At 41.6% G+C, this 19,048-nt stretch overlaps 1 protein-coding gene across 8 annotated transcripts in view; it reads left to right on the forward strand.

The window, feature by feature from the left end:
• The first annotated feature begins 1,074 nt into the window (after positions 1-1,074).
• MLLT10 (MLLT10 histone lysine methyltransferase DOT1L cofactor) overlaps positions 1,075-19,048 on the forward strand; it is a 123,185-nt gene continuing 105,211 nt past the window's right edge. For 3 of the 8 annotated variants that reach the window (XM_051802311.1, XM_051802316.1, XM_051802314.1), the window contains exons 1-3: positions 1,076-1,137; positions 1,660-1,828; positions 5,530-5,609. In XM_051802311.1, the coding sequence (XP_051658271.1) occupies positions 1,099-1,137; positions 1,660-1,828; positions 5,530-5,609 (288 nt within the window). In that variant the 5' untranslated portion in view covers positions 1,076-1,098. Of the gene's footprint in view, positions 1,138-1,399; positions 1,474-1,659; positions 1,829-5,529; positions 5,610-10,222; positions 10,809-19,048 lie in introns of those variants that run through there. The other 5 variants (XM_051802317.1, XM_051802318.1, XM_051802312.1 and 2 more) reach the window with 5 other exon arrangements.

Raw genomic sequence — 19,048 nt, forward strand, 5'->3', positions numbered from 1 at the left:
TAACCTGGATATGTATCGGTATAGGTAGTGATGTGTCCAGGAATGTACATAATTCAGTAGTGATTTGTAGGGATACCAGCTGAGCTGCCCTTGCAAGATCATCATGAAAAATACAGTCCACGCACAAATTCTGCTTCTCCATCTTTTAGCACGATAATGAACATAAATCAATGATATCTTCCTTGTCCAACACAAATAAATAAACAAACAAACAAATAAATAAATGCTAGGCCTGGGGCAAGTGAGTGAGCAGAATTTTGCAAGGCTGCATTTAATTTCTCTGTGCTTCTAACAATCACCACAATTAGTTCCTTCTGCCATAGGCATACCTGCTTACAATGGTGAATTCAGTAGTCTGAGATTTTCCTCTCTGCTGACCACCTCAGCTCTCTCCTCTGGGTTTTTTTTCTTCTTCCCCTCCTCTTCTAATTAAGAGAGACAACAGAATTACAGAATTGTTTCACTAAAAAGAAACCCCAAACGCCCAGAGCAGCTGTGTTGAGAACACGTTTGGTTTTGTGTCTGCGGACTCCCTGATTTCTGTGTTTGTCACATCTCCAGTTCAGCATCACTTTCGCTGCTGTGGCAGGAATAGCCGGGCAGCGCTGCATCCACGCCAGGAGTTTTGGGGGAGAGGAAAGCGCGGGATTAATAATGCATTAGCTGTGCAGCCCCATCGCCGGGAAAATAAACAAAATAGTAAAAGTTGCGGTGAGGGCGGGCAAGTGGCGTAACGGCGAGAACGCATTAGTCCTGCAGGCACGCCGAGGGGATATAAACAGGATAATAAAAGTTGGGAGGGGGAATGCATTAGTCCTGCAGTCACATCAGGGGGAAAATAAACAAGATAGTAAAAACGATTTCGGGGGGGATGGGAGGGTGGGAAGGGGGCGGGAATGGGGCGAGTCCTCCAGCCTTCCTGAAGGGGGCATGAGCAGAGTGACATCGCGGGTGGGAGCGGGGCGCATGTCCGCCGCCTCCCCGCCCCCCCGCGCCGAGGGGAGGGGAGGGTAGCGAGGGGGGCCGCGGCCAGCCCGGTGTCGCTGGGCCGGGCGGGACGCGGAGCGGGGCGGGCGGAGGGGCCGGGCGGGCCCCGCCATGTCCCGCGCGGGGGACGGGCCGTGGCCGCGCGCCGAGGTGGGTGCGCGCGCGGGGCCGTCAGGTGCGCGCGGGCGAGGCGCAGCGAAGGGCGGGCGCGCGCCGCCGGCGGGGCGCCGCGCGCGCGCCCGCGCCCGCTCTCTGGGTGGGGGGTGTGCGCGGCGGGGCGCGCGCCCGGGCCGGCGCGGCGGCGCTCACGCTCCGCGGGCAGCGCGCGAACCCTCGCGAGGAGGCCCCGGGCCGAGGCCTGCCCGCCCGCCCCGCGGGCGCGCGCGCACTGCGCCTGCGCGCCGCCGCCGCCGCCGTGCACGCCCGCGGAGCCGCGTCCGCCTCAGGAGCCGCCGCCGCCGCGGCCCGGCCGACACAGCCTGGCCGGTTGGTCGGGCGGGGGCGAGACGAGGCGCTCAGCCGGCGGTCATGGGCCCCGAAGCGTTGCCGCGGCGGTGGTGGCGGCGGCGCCGGCTGAGTGACTGAGGGGAGACCCCGCCGGGGGAGGGGGCAGGCGGAGGGCGAGGCGCGTGTGGCGTGCGCGGTGTTGACGACGGTGTTTTTAACCCTTAGATGGTCTCCAGCGAGCCGCTGCTGCTGCCGGTGTCACTGGAGGGCGAGTTCTCCAGTAGCATGAAGGAGATGATCGGCGGCTGCTGCGTGTGCTCCGACGAGCGGGGCTGGGCCGAGAACCCGCTCGTCTACTGCGACGGGCACGGCTGCAATGTCGCAGTGCATCAAGGTGAGCGGGCAGGCGAGGGCAGCGCTCCCGCCCCGGCCTCGCCGCTTCCTTCTCGGTCTTCCCTTGGCCCTGCTTCACCTCCCCCTCCCCTCCCCGGCCGTTTATTCCCCAATTTTCCCTTCCCCCCTCTGATGCCGGCGTCACCTCCCAGCTCCTTCTCCTTACCAATGAAACCTGTTTCCCTGTTTCCAAGGCCACGTGCTTTCAGGTCTGACCTGTCCTGTCATCCCCTGTCCTTCCAGTCTGCCTGTCTTTTCCCTCACATGAGGCTTACTCTATTATGACTTCCTATATTGTGGCTGTGAGAAAGGAAGAACCCACTTTTCCAATTTTTTTTCTCTCTTCCACTTGTACCGTTTTTGTGTCCATGCTTCCCAGTCTGCCTTTGCACCCTGTTAACGTCAGCTGCAACCTTCCAAAGACTATCTAAACTTCCTTTTTCTATTTGCAGAACTTGTTACTATTCTCTGTTCTGGCAATTATTGCTGTATTTCTTTCTTCCTGTACTCGATCCCTGTTGTCCCTGCCTTTCCCAAGTTTGAAAAATTTATTTGAGGGGCAGCCAGTGCACGAGGAGGGTTTAGGATTGGAAGAGAGGCGGGCGTAGGAAAGGCTTAGCTGTCATGTGATTTCTACCTCTGCCTGCCTTTCCTTGAATGTCATTTGGCTGATGTTTCCTGGTAGATGAAGAGACTTCCTGTTGTGGTTCTGCAGGGGGAGGGTGCTAGTCGGAATGGCTGATGCTGGATTTGTTTGGCTTAGTGGAGGCTCGTTGGTTGGTTTCCAGCTCAGCTCAGGAGCTGGCATGTTCCCTCTGTGTGATTGTTTTGTTTCTGTCAGTGGGTTGACCCTTCGTGTGAGAGCAGAGGAAGAGACTGGATTCTGCTGCTTATGTTGTGAGAAAGGAAGTCATCATGGCTTTTACTTTATGGTATCAGAAATAAGGAATGAGATGGTAGTTTTTCTATACCAACTTCTAAGCAGTCATGTGAACTCAGAGACTGGCTCTTTGGCTACTTATAGGTGGTGAACAAATTGGAGGAGACAGAAAATCCTAAATCCAATTCATTAGTCTGAATGCCTAGTACGTGTGAAAATGCTACTAATGAGTGTCTCGTGCTTGGTCTTAAATTGTGCTGAAGATGATCTAATATAGTAACTGGTTGTTTCAAGTATATGCTTCTCTGTAAGCTGACAGATAGTGAGAAATTTAAGGAGATCTGCAGAAGAATTTGGTTACTCCTGTTAATGTTGGATTGAACATAAAAGGGAGCTGATAGGATCTGTGAAATTAATCTGGTTTTGAATTGGTTTTCTGTTGTCTTAAGAGCTGAGTAATGTTAACCAGTAAGTTAACTCTGCTCTTGTGGAATCTTAGAGTCATGAAGACCACTAAAACATGAATACTTTTAGAAGCCACACCTGAAACAGCTGTTACTTTTGCATTATCTTGGGCATCTTCATTTGTATCTAGAACATTGCTAATATCTTCTGTGACGGAACTGATTGGTAGGAACACTTGGAACTGAAACAGTGGGAACAAAGGTCAGTTATAGGAGGTATTACCAAAATAGAGAGACACACTTCAGTAGATTTGGTACAAGAATATGAACTTTTTTTTAAAGTCATATCCAAATCTGAATTTGAATCTGTCAGGAAGTGTGCAAAGTACTGCTTCCTCTAAATCCAGATGCTGTTGTAGAGATCTTTAGAAGAACTCCATGTCTTGGTTTACTGTATCATTGATGCTTTACATTTGGGATACTTTACATTAGGTGTGTCCCATGAATGAAGGTGGTAGGGGAAGTGTGTCTGCTCTTTTTGTGGCCTTTCTGTAGTAAACTTAGTGTCTTCATGGTTAAAGCTGATAGTCTGTATTTCAAGTGCAGACAGCAGTATTACCCATGAGGCTTTATTAACTCCTTTTTTTTGTTACTATAATTGTTTTTAGTTCAGAAGAAACTTCAGGTGTTAAGTCACTGGCAAGTTGTGGAGGACAGAATCGCTTCGTGTGTCTAACAAAGCTTTGCACAGTAGTGGAACTATAAACCAAAGGAAGCCCTGGAACTCTGTGAACAGTATCCCAGTATCTCAGAGCACAAACTCTGAGATGGACTCTTCTAGGCTCTAGATGTATTCTTTTACTTTTACAGATATAAAAGCACTTCAACTTTGGTCTTTGCCCAGCTAGTGTTGCCTTTGTGTCTACTTGCCAGCCCTGTCTCTGAGTTGCATTCCATAGTTGTTTCTTACTCTGCGCTGTCACTTGCTAACATAAATGTGTGAGTGCACATTTAAAATCCCTTTTAATTTCTGAAGAGGAATTCAGAGTCCCCCCCATCTGGGGTTAATATAGATGCAAGGAAAACAAGGGTTTTTTTTCTTACATTAAAGAACTTTAATGTACAGTAGAAAGGGATTGTCAGAATAGTTTGTCCTGTCAGTACTTGGATACAGTATGTGAAAACTTGACAATGATCTTAATATGACTACATGTATGTATATATATAATAGGAAATTATTTCGTTAGCTTTCCTTCATAGAAGGAAAGGTGTATTTATACTACTGTTGCATTACTATTTTTTATTCTTCAAGCTAGCACAAAACCAATAATATTTTTGTATATATACTAGAAGTTACTAATTTAATCTCAATGTTCTTCCTAACTATTAATTTATCATACATATTTTTTTTCTACTCACACACTTAAACCAGATTTTTGTATTTAAGTAACATAGGATTGTTGGGAATTGAGTCTGACATCATATTTTTAAAATTTCAGGATTGTCTTTCCGAGGAAAATGTTTGGGTTTTTGATTTTTTTGTTATTTGTTATACCCATACCAATATTAGAATATACAACACTTGTGTTCTTGTATTTTAATTCCCTCAGTCGTTCTTAAAGTTGCTTGATGTGTGCATTTCAAACATAAACAATATTGCCAAATTGCTAAACTCTTTTCCTGTGGAATTTCTTACCAAACTCCTGGGGTTGCTTTTATATACTATGAAAATATAGATGACAGTCTTGCAGATAAATGTGATTGTGTCAAATTCTTTCCTAAGGATTTATGTTGTAGCCTGGTTGTAGTTGCAACTAATCTTAGCCCTGATGCTCAGTTAAGTTTGTATTTGCAGCTCTACATGAATTTGCAGGGGAAAAACAGCAAACTTTGTATCTTTTTTCAGTTTATTATGGATTTCCTGCTCAAGACCAGTTATTTTACTTATAAAGAGTAAGAGAACTGGATAGTAAGTAAGTGTATGAATGAATGTCTTATCAAAAACTCAGATTTGTTATTTGCTTTTAGTTTTCTCTTAAAAAAGACCTGACAATAACAAGTATGCATCATTTAAAGTAAAGTGTCTCACCTGTTTTGCAGGTAAATAAATAGCAAAACAAACCACATATGACACATCGCTGCTTTTGAATGGGTATATTACTTTTCAAGCCAATAGTTTGGGTTTTTTTATTAATTCAACAAATTCTGCGTAATTTTTTTAGGTGGAAGCTTTTTGTACTTCATTTCTAGTACCATTGTGATAGGATTTCAAGTGCAATGTGTAGATGTCAATTTGACTTTCTTGACAATTAAAATGATGTGAGATCAACTATACTAAACTTTTTTTATATCATTCATATTTAGTAGTATTGTAGTGCTGCTTATGTTTGCTGAAATATTTTGTCTTGTTCAAAACAGCTTGCTATGGAATTGTTCAAGTACCCACTGGACCATGGTTTTGCAGGAAGTGTGAATCTCAGGAAAGAGCAGCTAGAGTGGTATGTGTTTTGTTTATTAAGTAATGCTGGTTATAATGCTTGTGTGGATAATATTTACCCAAGTGTTACAGTAATAGTAGAAAAGAGCTTAGCTTTCTATTGTAATTCCATCTAGATGCTGTTCAGAAAGACCATTTTTCTTCTTATTTTTAAAGTGGAAATACATAACTGTCTCTTAAATGTTCTGACAGTTTCAGGATCTGTGTGGTTTTTTGTTTTTTAGGTAGTGGAGTTTATTTTGAGTTTTTTTGTTTTGTTTTCCAACCATTTAAAGGATTTTGGTTTTGTCTATGGTGTAGGTTTTGGCTAATTTTATCAGTTTAGCACTTACATAGTTAGATACAAGAAGGAAATAAAATCTCTGTCTAATTTTCTTTTACAGCAGCTTTAGATTGCCAGTTGAAAGCTTCAGTTTAGGAGCACTTGACCAATAAGTAGTGTTAATTTCAAAATCTAATGCTTACTTGGAATATGGTACTTACAATTGAAGAAGCATTTTCTTTCTCTTTTTTTTTTTATGATAAATACTGGGAATTCAGATAAGGCTTTTTTCTTTTTTTAACCTTGATTAGATGAGGTTTTGTTTTGGTCAGACTTGTATGTTGTTAGATCAAACTGCATGATATCAGGCATTTTTAAAGAAGGGGAATCACATTTCTCCCCAATTGTCACTTTTTAGTTTGTCTTCCAGCAAAAGATAAAGTGAGAGAAGTGAGAGTATTTGGAAAGACTAAGCTGTTCCTTTGCCTCTGAAAAAAAGTTTAATTGGACGAGAAGGTGGCATCTTAGGGCAGTGTGTAAACTGTTTCAGACTTTTCATATCTAAAAACAAAGGAAGAGTCAGACACTGAATTTTCAGTTACTGTCTGTTGGAGTGTTTACACGAGCTGCTTGCTGTACCTATTTCCTTTTCTAATATAAAGTACTATAGAAATAGTGGGAAGACTTAATGTTGTATGAATTTTTGGCACAGCTCTAAAGAATCTCCTTCCTCTTTTTCCCAACTTGCCACTAACGTTTTCATGCCCTGGTAACTGAGACTTTGTTACTTCTTGCAAAACAGACCTGTAGGTGGGAGAAAGGAGGAGGTTGATTTCTATGTGCTCTTCAAATATTTGTCAACAGAAAAGAAAACCCTTTCTAAAGAAAGGCTGTTCCCTTCTTTTCCTGGGAAGACCCTCAGCAGTGTAAAGTTTTAAGAGTAGCTGAGTTTGATATGTACAGGTTAATGGCAAAGTTAAAAATATAAAGGGGAGGGAAAGAGAGCTGGTGGCTATAAAGAGGATTTTTCAGGTGCATGATAGGGAATCCTCATCAGCATTTGGGCTTTAGTTATTCCTGGCTTCTTGTGGCACAAGAAATGAAGGAGAACTGTACAGAGTTCTACAGTAAACGATATCTGACTGCATTCTGATAATTTCTTGAGTTTACCAATGAGAATTGCTTTGATAGAGATATTGCTTGTACTTAACTGAATTCTCTGCCTGGTATATTCTGCTCTTGTTTCCACTGAACAGGGTCTGTTTAGTTCAACAGGTTGATTACTGATTTTGTTTTGAAAAAAAAATAAAATCCCATTTGTAATGTAGTGTAAATTTAAGTGGTTCTCAGGTCAAACTAATTGCATGTGAGGTGTAATAGATTAATAACAGCTGAAGTTTTAGCATGTTAGTTAGAAACATGGTGGCTGTATTTGAGATGCATCTTGGAGAAGATCTTAACCTTCAGAAACTAAACTGAAGCCCTGACTTCAGTATGGAATTTGGAACTTTACTGTAACCAGTTTGTCAGACACAGAAGTTTTAGTGCATTTGCTTACAAAAGCAAACATGCTTATCATCACTGTATTAAGACTGATACTTAGTTTTTCTCTTGGTGTTTTTGTTTCTAAACAAAACTGGAATGAAATTAATCACATTACTTTTAGTATGCTTCTGCTTACTTTTAATCTTAAAAAGATCTCAGTCTTGCAACTAAAGCATATTGTTCCATGCTGATGCTGTCTATGTTGTGTGTTTTTGGGGTGTGTGGTTTTTGTTTCTTGATTTTTTTTTTTTTTTTAATTTTGTAAAGCTGCAGTTACTGGGCAAATAAATTCATTCTGATAAGAAACTGCGAATAATTGCTCACACTTAAGTTAGGCTTGCTTTAACAATGGAAAGATCTAGACTAACTTGGGAGCACACAACCCAAGCAGGTGGGTCCCCAGAGAAGTTCACTTAGCTGCAGATTAGGGCAATTGGCTTCCCATGTACTTTCAACCATTATACACTCATATGTACCATGTTCCCTTTCTTCTGTGTGCTGCTGCTAAACTGGTGCATACTGGGTGTGGGTAAAAGTGGTGGCTGATTTTTTTTTTTTTTGACACACAAGCCTCCTGGCTGGTTGACTTCTGCGTTTTTGTTGGTGAGGTGCTAGCCAGCATCTTGGGTTTTGAATGGTCAGTCACTACTTGGAAAGTGCTGTTCTGGGCTGGTCAAGTCATACTGAGTTTTGGCTCCAGCAGGGTCATGTTTTTCTGTGTTTGAGGGAATCACTGATTTTTCGTAAACCTGAACTGTTTGGATAACAGACATATTGAGATGATTGTGTAAGTTTTTAGCTATTACTTGAAAAGTCTTAGTTTTCTCTAAATCAGCTGATTTTCTCTAAATCAGCTATTTTATCACCTGTGGTGAGCTTGGAACGTGAATCTCTGCAAGATGGCTGGCAACTGCTCCCAGCTTTGTGTCAGCAGTAGCTCTTATTACCCTGCATAGTGGGCCCTTTTAGTGTCTTCAAATGTACCTGAACTTCTGAGTCAGGCAGATACTACACATTGATGTAGGAAAAGGTAGTATTGGGGTCTGTGTGAGGGTCTATATGGAGGAGTAGGTAAGGAACTTTGGGTCCTGGCTTGAGAAATGGGATGGTGCATATATCTTGTCCGAGGGCTGATAATTCTGGTATCCAAAGAGAGACTGGAGAAACTAAGCTTAGGAATTGTAGCACAAGTGTTGTTCAAAAAGATCTTTTTTCACCATAGTTCTGTTATATGTCAGACGTCTTCCTTGATGATCTGGTGTATAAATAGACCATGTGTTTATGGTTTACTACAAGCTACCACTGTTCATACTCATCATGAAGGAGCTGCAGTAATCCATGTGATAAAGGTACCAGGCAGCACAGAGGTGTTCAATGTTTGTAAGATTAGCTTGGTCAGGCTTTTTAGCTGTGTATAGGTGTGTTGCTTGTGAATCCAGCTTGTTTCAGAGACATCAGGAGATCTCAGTACTGAACTTCAGAGTTACGAATTCCAGGAAGTTTTACTACCTCAAAGTGCAGCTCAGATGCTACATGTGAGGAGCTCAGGTGCTATGTGTGAGGTCAGACTGCTTACATTGCAGGTGAATTACTATTACTCTAATGTCATAAACACGATGATTTTCACTTGACATTTCCGTGTTGGGTTTTTTGTGTTTTTCTTTCTTTTTTTTTTGGATGAAGTGGGTTATGAAGTTGAATGCAGTCCTGGCCCAGAACTGAATCAGCACATTTGTGTGACACTACAGCTTGTCTAATAAGCCACCTGGATTTTAGTCCTGGGGAATGAGGGGGCTGTGACTCCCTGTGGAGCTAGCCACATAAGGCTTGAGATAGTATCCATCTGGATCTCAGCACAGTCTGGCATAACTGCAGTCTCTGTGCTTGCACATGTGTTTCTTGGAACTTAGTTTGGAGACAGAAAGACTGTCATTACAGAATAAGTTTAGATCATGCAGTACTTACTACTGAAGGATCCAGGGCAGTAGAAATGCAGCTTACACTGTTTACCTCCACACCCAGTTCACAAACATTGTGTGCTCATAGCGATAAGTTCCTGCTTGTTGTCCTGCCAGACCTGAGCTGTTCCTGCATCTGCTGCACAGATGACCCACATTCTGAATGCTTGAGTTTTAATTTTTTAAAAAAAATCATTAATATAACAATGGTTGTAGCTCTCTCCAAATCTTCTTTTTTAAAAAAATATTTAATCACAGGCAGCTACAAATTTTTTTTTGTGGAGTTGGTCATAAGAGTTGTTTGATATATCCATAGTTTAACACCTCACCCCCCAACATTATCTAGTATAGAGCAACCATAGGTGTGGTATTACCTGCTTTTTGCCTAAACAGCAAGAAACAAAAAAGGAGGAACTAGCAATGTAGCCTTTCAATACGCAGACAGGTTTGTGCTCAGAGCTCTGACAGCTCTGGCTCAACAGGCTGCCTGGAGGGGAGTGGGATCTCTGTGGTTATTACACCTGTATCTGTAAACTAGAATGAGTGCTCATAAATATGGTCACAATACAGGTGAACTAAACTTTTAGAAGAAAACTTGCTGTTTTCTTTTTTTTTCTTCAATTTTAAATACTGACCACCAATAAGGACTAGTATACTATGCAGTCTTTTTGAAGATATCTCTTGAAATAATTCTTCAAGAAATTTTGAAATGAATGTTTCTTTGATGTATCCATAATTTTTCGTGAAGGACACTTTATATAAGAATATTGCTTTCGAGAATACTGTAACAAATATTAGTGAAAAAATTGCTTTAGTTTTGAGTGTGCAACAGAAAAATTGATCTTTGTGCTTTTGTTATTTGTATGGCTTTTACAGAAACACAGTCTTACCTTTTATGAATGACTGCAGTCTAGAAGGCAGTGAATGTTAGTTTGTAGCTGGATATCTTGAATAAAAGGTCTGCGAAAGGTACTTATGCAGAACATGTTGTATTGGGTTTGTATGACAAAATTTTGTTAGAGAGGGGGCTACAGGAGTGATTTCTCTGAGAAGCTGCAGAAGCTTCCCACGTCTGGCAGAGCCAAAGCTGATCGGCTGCAGGACGGACCCACTGCTGGCCAAGGCCGAGCCAATCAGCAGCTGTGGCAGTGCCTCTGAGATAACACATTTAAGAACAGATAAAAAACCCCTGAGCAATAGAAACTGCAGCTGGAGAGAGGAGTCAGAATATGTGAAAGAAACAACTCTGCAGACACCAAGGTCAGTGGAGAAGGAGGGGAAGGGAGGAGGTGCTTCAGGTGCCAGAGCTGAGATTCCCCTGCAGCCAGTGGTGAAGACTCTGGGAAGGCAGGCTGAGATTCTCCTGTGGTCCATGGAGGCAAACAGCAGAGCAGAGATCCACCTGCAGCCCGTGGAGGACCCCACACTAGAACAGGTAGATGTGTGTGAAGAAGGCATGGGAAGCCTGCAGTGGAACAGGCTTCTGGCAGGAATTGTGGACCCATGTGGAGGGGCCCATGCTGGAGGAGGTTTGCTGGCAGGACTTGCGACCCTGTGGGGATTTCATACTGGCACAGTCTTCCTATGGGACTGCTTCCCATTGGAGGGGCTCGTGCTGGAGCAGTTTGTGAACTGCAGTCTATGGGAAGGACTAATGTTGGAGGAGTTGGTGGAGGAATGTCTCCTGTGGGAGGACCCCCATGCTGGAGCAGGGGAAGAGTGTGAGGAGTTGTTCTGAGGAGGAAGGGACAGCAGCGTGTGATGAACTGCTCACAGTTGCCATTACCCATCCCCCTGTGTGGCGGGAGGGGGGGGGGCTAGGTGGTGAAATGGGGATTGAAGTTGAGCCTGGGAAGAAGTGAAGGGTAGGGAGAAGGTGTTTTAAGATTCAGTTTTTATTTTCTCATTACCCTACTCTGATTTGATTGGTAATAAAATTTGATTTGATTGGTAATTTTTTCCCAAGTTGAGTCTGCTTTACCCATAACTGTAACTGGTGAGTGATCTCTCCCTGTCCTTTTGTTGACCCAAGAGCCTTTTGTTCAGTTTCTCTCCCCTGTCCAGCTGAGGAGGGGAGTAACAAATACTTGGATGGGCACTTGGCATCCAGCCAGGATCAACTCACTACAGACTGTCTTGGTACCACAGATGGGGCATGAGGAAGTCAAGATAAGGATAGTAATTGGGAGAGGTAGTGGGCAAAATTTGGACTGAACAGAGCTAGAGAGGGAAAAACAGAGTTAGAGAGAGAAAAGCGGAATGATTGTGGAGAATGTGTGTTGTTCTGATTGGGGTGAAGGTCAAAATTCATATCTTGAAATACTGTTGATTGAGTGATGTGTGTTACTGGTCCATGATGTAGTAGGTGAGTGTTGTTGCTTTGCATTTCTTAAGTACAAGAAAATACTTTTTCCTGTGCAGTATTTGTTGGTGTATGTAGTGAATACAGACCCATAACCTTACAGTACTGCAATTCAAAAGGTGACAGACCTGCTTAGCATTGCAGAGTGTCTGGTCATTAAGTTTAGGAGTGCAAAAAGTGCAGAAGGTGCTGCAGAAGTGCAGTATAGTTTCTGTGTACTTTCCCCTGCATATCACAGTGGGAGTATTAAAGCCATTTCTGATTGTACTTCCTTCATGAGGTTTTTTTGAGTGTGCTGCATTTTTCCCTTCTTGTGTGCATATTTGTTATGTGGTTTCTAAAAACACAGCTGAGTTCATAAACTTACTTGAAGCACTTCATTACAGCACAAAAGGTCTACTACCTTTTTTTTCAAGTTTTGATTAGCTACAGTTTACCTAAATGTACATGTAATTTGTGCAGTAATTTATAATTACATTATGCTAATTAGGGATACATAGAGTATTCAGGCTTTAAAGCAGTGTTCCATCACTCAAGTACTACTTGATCAAAAATATTTTAACATAGATGTCAATACAGCAGGTACTTTAGTAAATGGTCTAAAGATTCTGTGGCAGAATTACTAACTGAAGCGAGACTAGAGCAAAACATTTTCCCTTACAGGAATTGCTTAATTCTTATGTGGAAATGTTTTATGACTGTTTGTTCCATTGTATTCACTGGGAGAAGTAGTCTCTAAAGTAAACAATTTCTCAGCTGTGAGAAACCTTACTTAAAATGCATGCTAGGAATCTTTAGGATAAAACTGTGGTATGTTGCAGAAGAACACTGAAGTGAACTACTACATACTGTATTTTCTTCATGTAGATTGAATTGGGTCAGTAGCATACTTTCAGGCCGGTAAAAAAAACTTGGATGTCTAGTTGGAAATGCTTCCAAATGTGACAGGTATTTCTCATAGCCCCCATGGTGCTTTCCACTAAAGATCAATGTGTGAATCTTAAAAACTTTGTGTATGTTTATATTCTGGATTCTTGCAACATCTAGCAGGGCTTACTAGTCTTTAATATGTATGGGAGATTTATGGTTTTGGACTTCTGAAGTTGGAGTAACCAGATCATGATGTAAGCTGTGTGTCATCACCATGTTACACTGTACTCTCTCGTCTAGTTATCTTACATATACTGAGTAAAAGTATGATTAAATGTCACCTGTAGTATGTGTGATGATCTTGTGTCATGTTAAAAGGGGCAGGAAAGAAGAATTTTCTGTCCAACCTGTATTAATTAACTTTTTGTCTATCAGTGTCCCACTCCCAGGAGATCAAAGCCTTTTAATGTCCAAAACAGTCTGTTAGCATCTTACCTAATGACACCCTTTGATTAGCAGGTTTGCCGAGGCAGACAGGACATTTGATACTCTTAAGTGCAGTTCTTTTATAAAAAGCGGTATAAAAACCCCTCAGCAGGTTTCTCCTATGAGTTATTTCACCATCAACGAAACTGTCAGCACCTAAAAAAAGACTCACTCTAACAGTTCACTAAGTAACATGTTTATTAATACAAATTTGTGACAGTTTATGGGGTTTGTCGTGTCTGGAATAGGATCTAACTGCAAAAACACACTTAAACTATGTAGTAGTAATAATATAGGCACACGCCCTAAAGCAAAAGCAACTTACAAATAAGTAAGACAATTTACAAAGAATAAGTAAAACAAAAAAGTCTACACTATAAAGCAAAATCAACTTAGAACGAAGTAATAAGTAAAAATTTTAAAGTACTATGGAGCAAAAGTAAAATTAGTGTATATGTATAAAGCAATCGCTCACCCCAAAGTGTCCTGAAAAGGTGGAGGAAGAAAAGGGAGCCCATTGGTTACCTCCAGAGAGTTGATGGAACTTCTCTGCGATTTTTGCTTATGTTCACTCTCTTTTTGTACCTTTTTCTTAAGCAGTTTGAGTGGCTATAGTCAGTAAACTAATTTTGGGGTGATAGACAGATGAAATAGGCCTAAGTAGGCCTAAGGGTCCACTTCTAAGTTCCCAGCAGCCAGGATGTTTGCAAAAAAAGGCTGTGTTACCTCCATATCACTCCTTTCTTCGATTTAATCCTTTATGAGATTCTGGGAATGTCTCCCCAGATGCTGGGGTTTTCCAGGAAGCCATCAGGAGGTTTTTTTTTTTCTTCTTTTGTATGGCCTTATCTATCACCTTACAGTCTTGGAAGAATGCTGATTTGCATGTTGAGTGCCTCTAATCTTCTTGTCATAGTCTGCAAATTTATTATCTATAGGAGATGTTTTTGACAGAGCTAACTGAATCTGCATATATTTTTATCTGATGCCTTGATAAAAAGAACTAGGTTGAGTCTCTTTAATTTATCCAGGTATAAAACCCAAAATGCTTCAGGTAGTCAGTCTGTTTTTCTTTTACTTGTCAACTGTCTGCTTTAAAAAAAAGTTCTTTCCTTCTCCTGGGACAGATGACTGAATAGACATGGGGCAGAGATTTGGCAAATTTGTCAGCATCAAGAAATGGTTATTTGAAGATGGAGATGACTTAATTTCCTAAGTTGTCAAGTTGCAGAACATAGCACTTTGGAAGAGAATAACTGACAGCATGCGTTCGTTTGCTCTATTAGTGGTGTCAGCCAGTTGGGGATTCTTGGATGTGGCAGATGATCTTTTGATTCCTGTTGGTTCTTCACTGTGGTTTATAAACGCTGGAGTCTGGGGTGAATCATAGGTTGGAATCATTAGAACTTTTGTTTGCTTCTCTTTGGATACTTTGAAAAATTCTGTAGTTAACTACTCACTGACTTCTGCTTCAGATCATTGCATGGTTGCAAGCTATCATTTATAGAGCCAGTTAGATCAAAATAGTGAAGGTGGGTGTTTTATGAGTTTACAAGTAAGGTCTTAAGATGCTACAGGTTAAGACAATTGATAAGGTATATTGCTATCCCATTGTAGTTTAGAAACTGAAGAAAATGTGGATTTGGTTTTGTAGACGGCAGTTTCTTCTTTGGCTGGATCATTCCTCAAGAAGCTTTTGGAAAAGGGGTATGCAATTCATCCTTTTTGCTGTATTGAGCAAGTGAAAAATGAACTTCTGACTCTGCCAAGTATTACAAAGCATGGGTGTTAAAATAGAAATAAACTCTTACGGAAATTTTCAGAGTACCTAACTGGTTTTAAGGAAAAAAACCACCAACGAAAAGATCAGTAAAATAACAGAGTAAAAACATGTGGTATGAATAGATAGCCTAAGTTTGATGTGAGTAGAGGTTCTGTAATTTTCAGCAGCTGCTGGGAATGCTTATGCATTTTATTGGACTTTCTGGAGACTTCAGGGGCTGAGAGGTTGATCTTCTCTGGTTAGTCTTTGTATGTTGGCAGCAGTGATTTTGCTTCATAGAAGATGGCTTGAAGGAGTGAATGGAAGGATGAGATGTCACTGTGTTCTGAGGGCTGGGGTAGGTTATTGCCAGCAGATGTAGACATGGTCAGTCTGGTGCACATCCTGTTGCTGGATCTGTTGTTGTACAAACTGCCTGTGAATTCTCATCTATTGATAGAATTTATGCCAAGATCTAAATTTCCAGATAAAAATGTCTTGGCACCATTGTACTGGTTTGCACCGCTCTGCAAATTATCTGTGGCTTTTTCTTTTTGTTGTTGGATCTTGCAAAAACTGTTCCTTTGTAGGCTTTAAAGTATTTGTTCTACTGTAGATAGCCTCTGATTGGCTGAATTTGAGTTAGGTTTTTTATTAAGTATTATCTAGTTGTCTCTGGTTCTTAATTTCAATTAGCACACTTTTATTGAAGTGTCTTTAGAATATGGCATCTCTTTATAGAGAGAGCTATGTTTGCATTGCTTGTTAATACCATATTTGCCTGAATCTAACACAAAGTAATCACTAAAATTATCCCAAATTTCTCTGGGTATATTGGGGGAAAACAGAATTTTTCCTATTTTCAGCATTTTCATTGCAACGTATGTGTGTTATTTTTTAATTTTTTTTCCTATTAAAGAAAACACATTAGGGTAAGAGGGATGTGGAAAGTATAAAAGGAAATTAAAAAATATAACTCTTTGCTCTGGAGAAAATTGAATACTCATTTCACATCCTTTAGGGAAGAAGGAAAATAAATAAAAAAATGTTTTGAGCTTAAAAGATAGTTTTTCATCAAAAAAGTGAATGAAGAGCTTCAAATAGTTATGTATAGGTAGGATGACGTGTGTGCAGCATTGGTATAACTGAAACTCTAGATGTGATTTGTGCTAAGCTTCGTATCCAGAGCTGTTAGAGCTGTTTTCTAGACATCTTTTTCTTTTCCCAGGACTTTTGTGTTTTTGACAGCAATGAGTATGTGTCTACCAGCATTAAATTGTTTTACATTAACTAAAATAACTACCTAAATCAAGATCTTTACCCTTCTAGACCATTTTTTAAACCTGTATTAAGATATTATTAAGGTATTATATTATTATGAAGGTATTATTTTATTATTATTAAGGTATTATCTGAAGTAGTACTATATAAGTACTATATGTATATACATAACATATTTGAAGTCTGTAGGATTGGGATTTTTAGATGTATGTATGTTTCTTTCTGGTAACACCCCAGGATGAAACATGGAATACTGGTAGAGGCAGGTGAAGCTGTAGCACAGAACCTGGGAGATGTGTACCTAGACACAGTCAGTTGTGCTGCAAGATTTTTACAGCTACTGATAAATGGGAGTCAGGGTTCAGAGCATCAGAGGCTGCCAGTTGGAAAGCCATTGATTAGAAAGTAACTCTCTGATCAGCTGCTTTGCTTTGCTTACCTTTGGAAATCTGTCCATGTGCTTTGGTGAAGTGTGTTGAGTTAGAGCATTTAGATATATATAGAAACACCCAGCAGCATGGCATGCTGTAAAATAGATGTATTTGAAAGCAAATTCAGAAGTAAAGTAATAAAGGACTTCTGCTTGGCAATGGACTCTTTCCTCCTAGATTAATTTAAAAAAAGTCATAAGAATTTCATGGATTCATAGAATTAAACAATGGTTAAGGTTGGAAAAAACCTGTCATTGAATCCAACTGTTAACCCAGCACCACTGTGTTCACTGCTAAATGATGTCCCCGAGTACCACATTCACATGTCTTTTGAATACTTCAGGGATGGTGATACTGCTACTTCCCTGGGTAGCATGTTCCAGTGGCTGATCACCCTTTCAATGAAGAAATTTTTCCTAAAATCTAAACCTCCTCTGGCGCAACTTGAGGTTGTCACTTGTCCTGTCACTTGTTACCTAGGAGAAGAGACTGACCCCCACCTTCCTCTGTCCTCCTTTTACATAGTGTTAAAAAGCTATAAGGTCTGCCCTGATCCTCCTTTTCTCCAGGCTGAACACCCCCAGCTCCCTCATCTGCTCCTCATCAAACTTGTGCTCCAGACCCTTCACCAGCTTTGTTGCCCTTCTCAGGACACGCTCCAGCACCTCAATGTCCTTCTTGTAGGGAGGGGCCCAAAACTCAACACAGGATTGGAGGTGCAGCCTCAGCAGTGCCGAGTACAGAGGGACAATCACTGTCCTGGCCCTGCTGGCCACACTATTGCTGATACAGGCCAGGATGCCACTGGCCTTCTTGGCCCCTGGGCACTGCTGGCTCATGTTCAGCTGCTGTTGACCAGCACCCCCAGGTGCTTTTCTGCTGGGCAGCTTTCCAGCCACTCTTCTCCCAGCCTGTAGAGTTGCACAGGGTTGTTGTGACCCAAGGGCAGGACCTGGCACTTGGCCTTGTTGAACCTCCTACCATTGGCCTCTTCCCACTGATCCAGCCTGTCCGGATCCCTTTGTCGAGCCTTCTTGCCCACCAGCAGATGAAACATTCCCCCTGATCTTGGTGTGTCTGTAAAGTGACTGAGGGTGCCCTCGATTCCCTTGTCCAGATCATCAGTAAAGATGTTAAACAGGACTGTCCCCAACACTGATCCCTGGGGAACACCCCCGGTGACCGGGTGCCAGCTGGATGTAACTCCATTCACCAACGCTCTGGGCCCGGCCATCCAGACAGTTTTTTAGCCAGTGAAGAGCACACCCAGCCAAGCCATGAGCAGCCAGTTTCTCCAGGAGATGCTGTGGGAAACGATGCCAAAGGCTTTACTAAAGTCCAGGTAGACACATCCAGAGCCTTTTCCTCACCCACCAAATGGGTCACCTTGTCACAGAAGGAGATCAGGTTGATCAAGCAGGACCTGCCCATGCTGGCTGGGCTTGATTTCCCTGTTTGTCCTGCACATGCCTCATGATGGCACTCAAGGTGATCTACTTCATGACCTCCCCAGCACTGAGGTCAGGCTGACAGGCCTGTAATTTTCTGGTGTCACGTTTGCTAACCTCCAGTCAACTGCGACCCCCCTGGTTAGCCAGGGCTGCTGGTAAATGGTTGAAAGTTGCAAGGTCCTCTGGCAGCTCCCTCAGTAACCTCATGTGGATCCCATCCAGCCCCATGGATTTGTGGATGTCTAAGTGGCATAGCAGGTCGCTGACCATTTCCTCCTGGATTATGGGGTCTTGATTCTGTTCCTCGTCTCTGTCTTCCAGCTCATGTTTTCACTAAAATGTGAACTAAAATTTGCAACATTTAAATAATTTTAATGTTTAAATAATGAATAACAGGAGCAGCAGAATAAAATGTTTTGTCTGACAACTTTTAACTCCTGTTGATGAAAGAATTGGAAGAGGTTGTGTCAGGTTTCAAGAACTGTGATGCTGATTTTATATAACTGTTTTGTTATTTGTAACTTTATGGATCATGTATTGCAGTATCTTAAAGTTGTTTCTTTCAGTTAAATACTGTTGAGGTTTGGGGGTTGGGTTTTTTTCCTGTTGTCAAGCAATATGAAACAGTAATTCTGTGATCAAAACGTACTTTGGAGAATAAAAACTGTTCTGGAAGTGTGTCATGCTGGGTACAGTACACCTTGGCAAGGAAAATAAGCTTCTAAACTAAACAGTTTGTGTATATGGCTGATGCCTGTTAAAAGTCTTGGAATATATGAATATCAGGGAAATATCAAAATAAAATTGACCTAATAAATATGTCTGGATCTGGGCCTGAGAAATCTGTCTGTATTACTACCAACATTAAATTAATCTGTTTCAGGTGTGGTGTATGTTTTCTTGAAATTTATTTATTTATTATTTAAAATAAGGCCTTTGATTGGACTTCCACTCTCATTTATAGCCAGTGTAGGTGATGCCACCTCTTGAACCAGGATAGTTATATCCTTCATCTCCTTTCCCACCTCCCTA

The sequence above is a fragment of the Manacus candei genome, unplaced genomic scaffold, assembly GCF_025592945.1.
Source record: "Manacus candei isolate 608988 ecotype Guabito, Panama unplaced genomic scaffold, ASM2559294v1 h1tg000056l, whole genome shotgun sequence".
Taxonomy (NCBI): Eukaryota; Metazoa; Chordata; class Aves; order Passeriformes; family Pipridae; genus Manacus; species Manacus candei.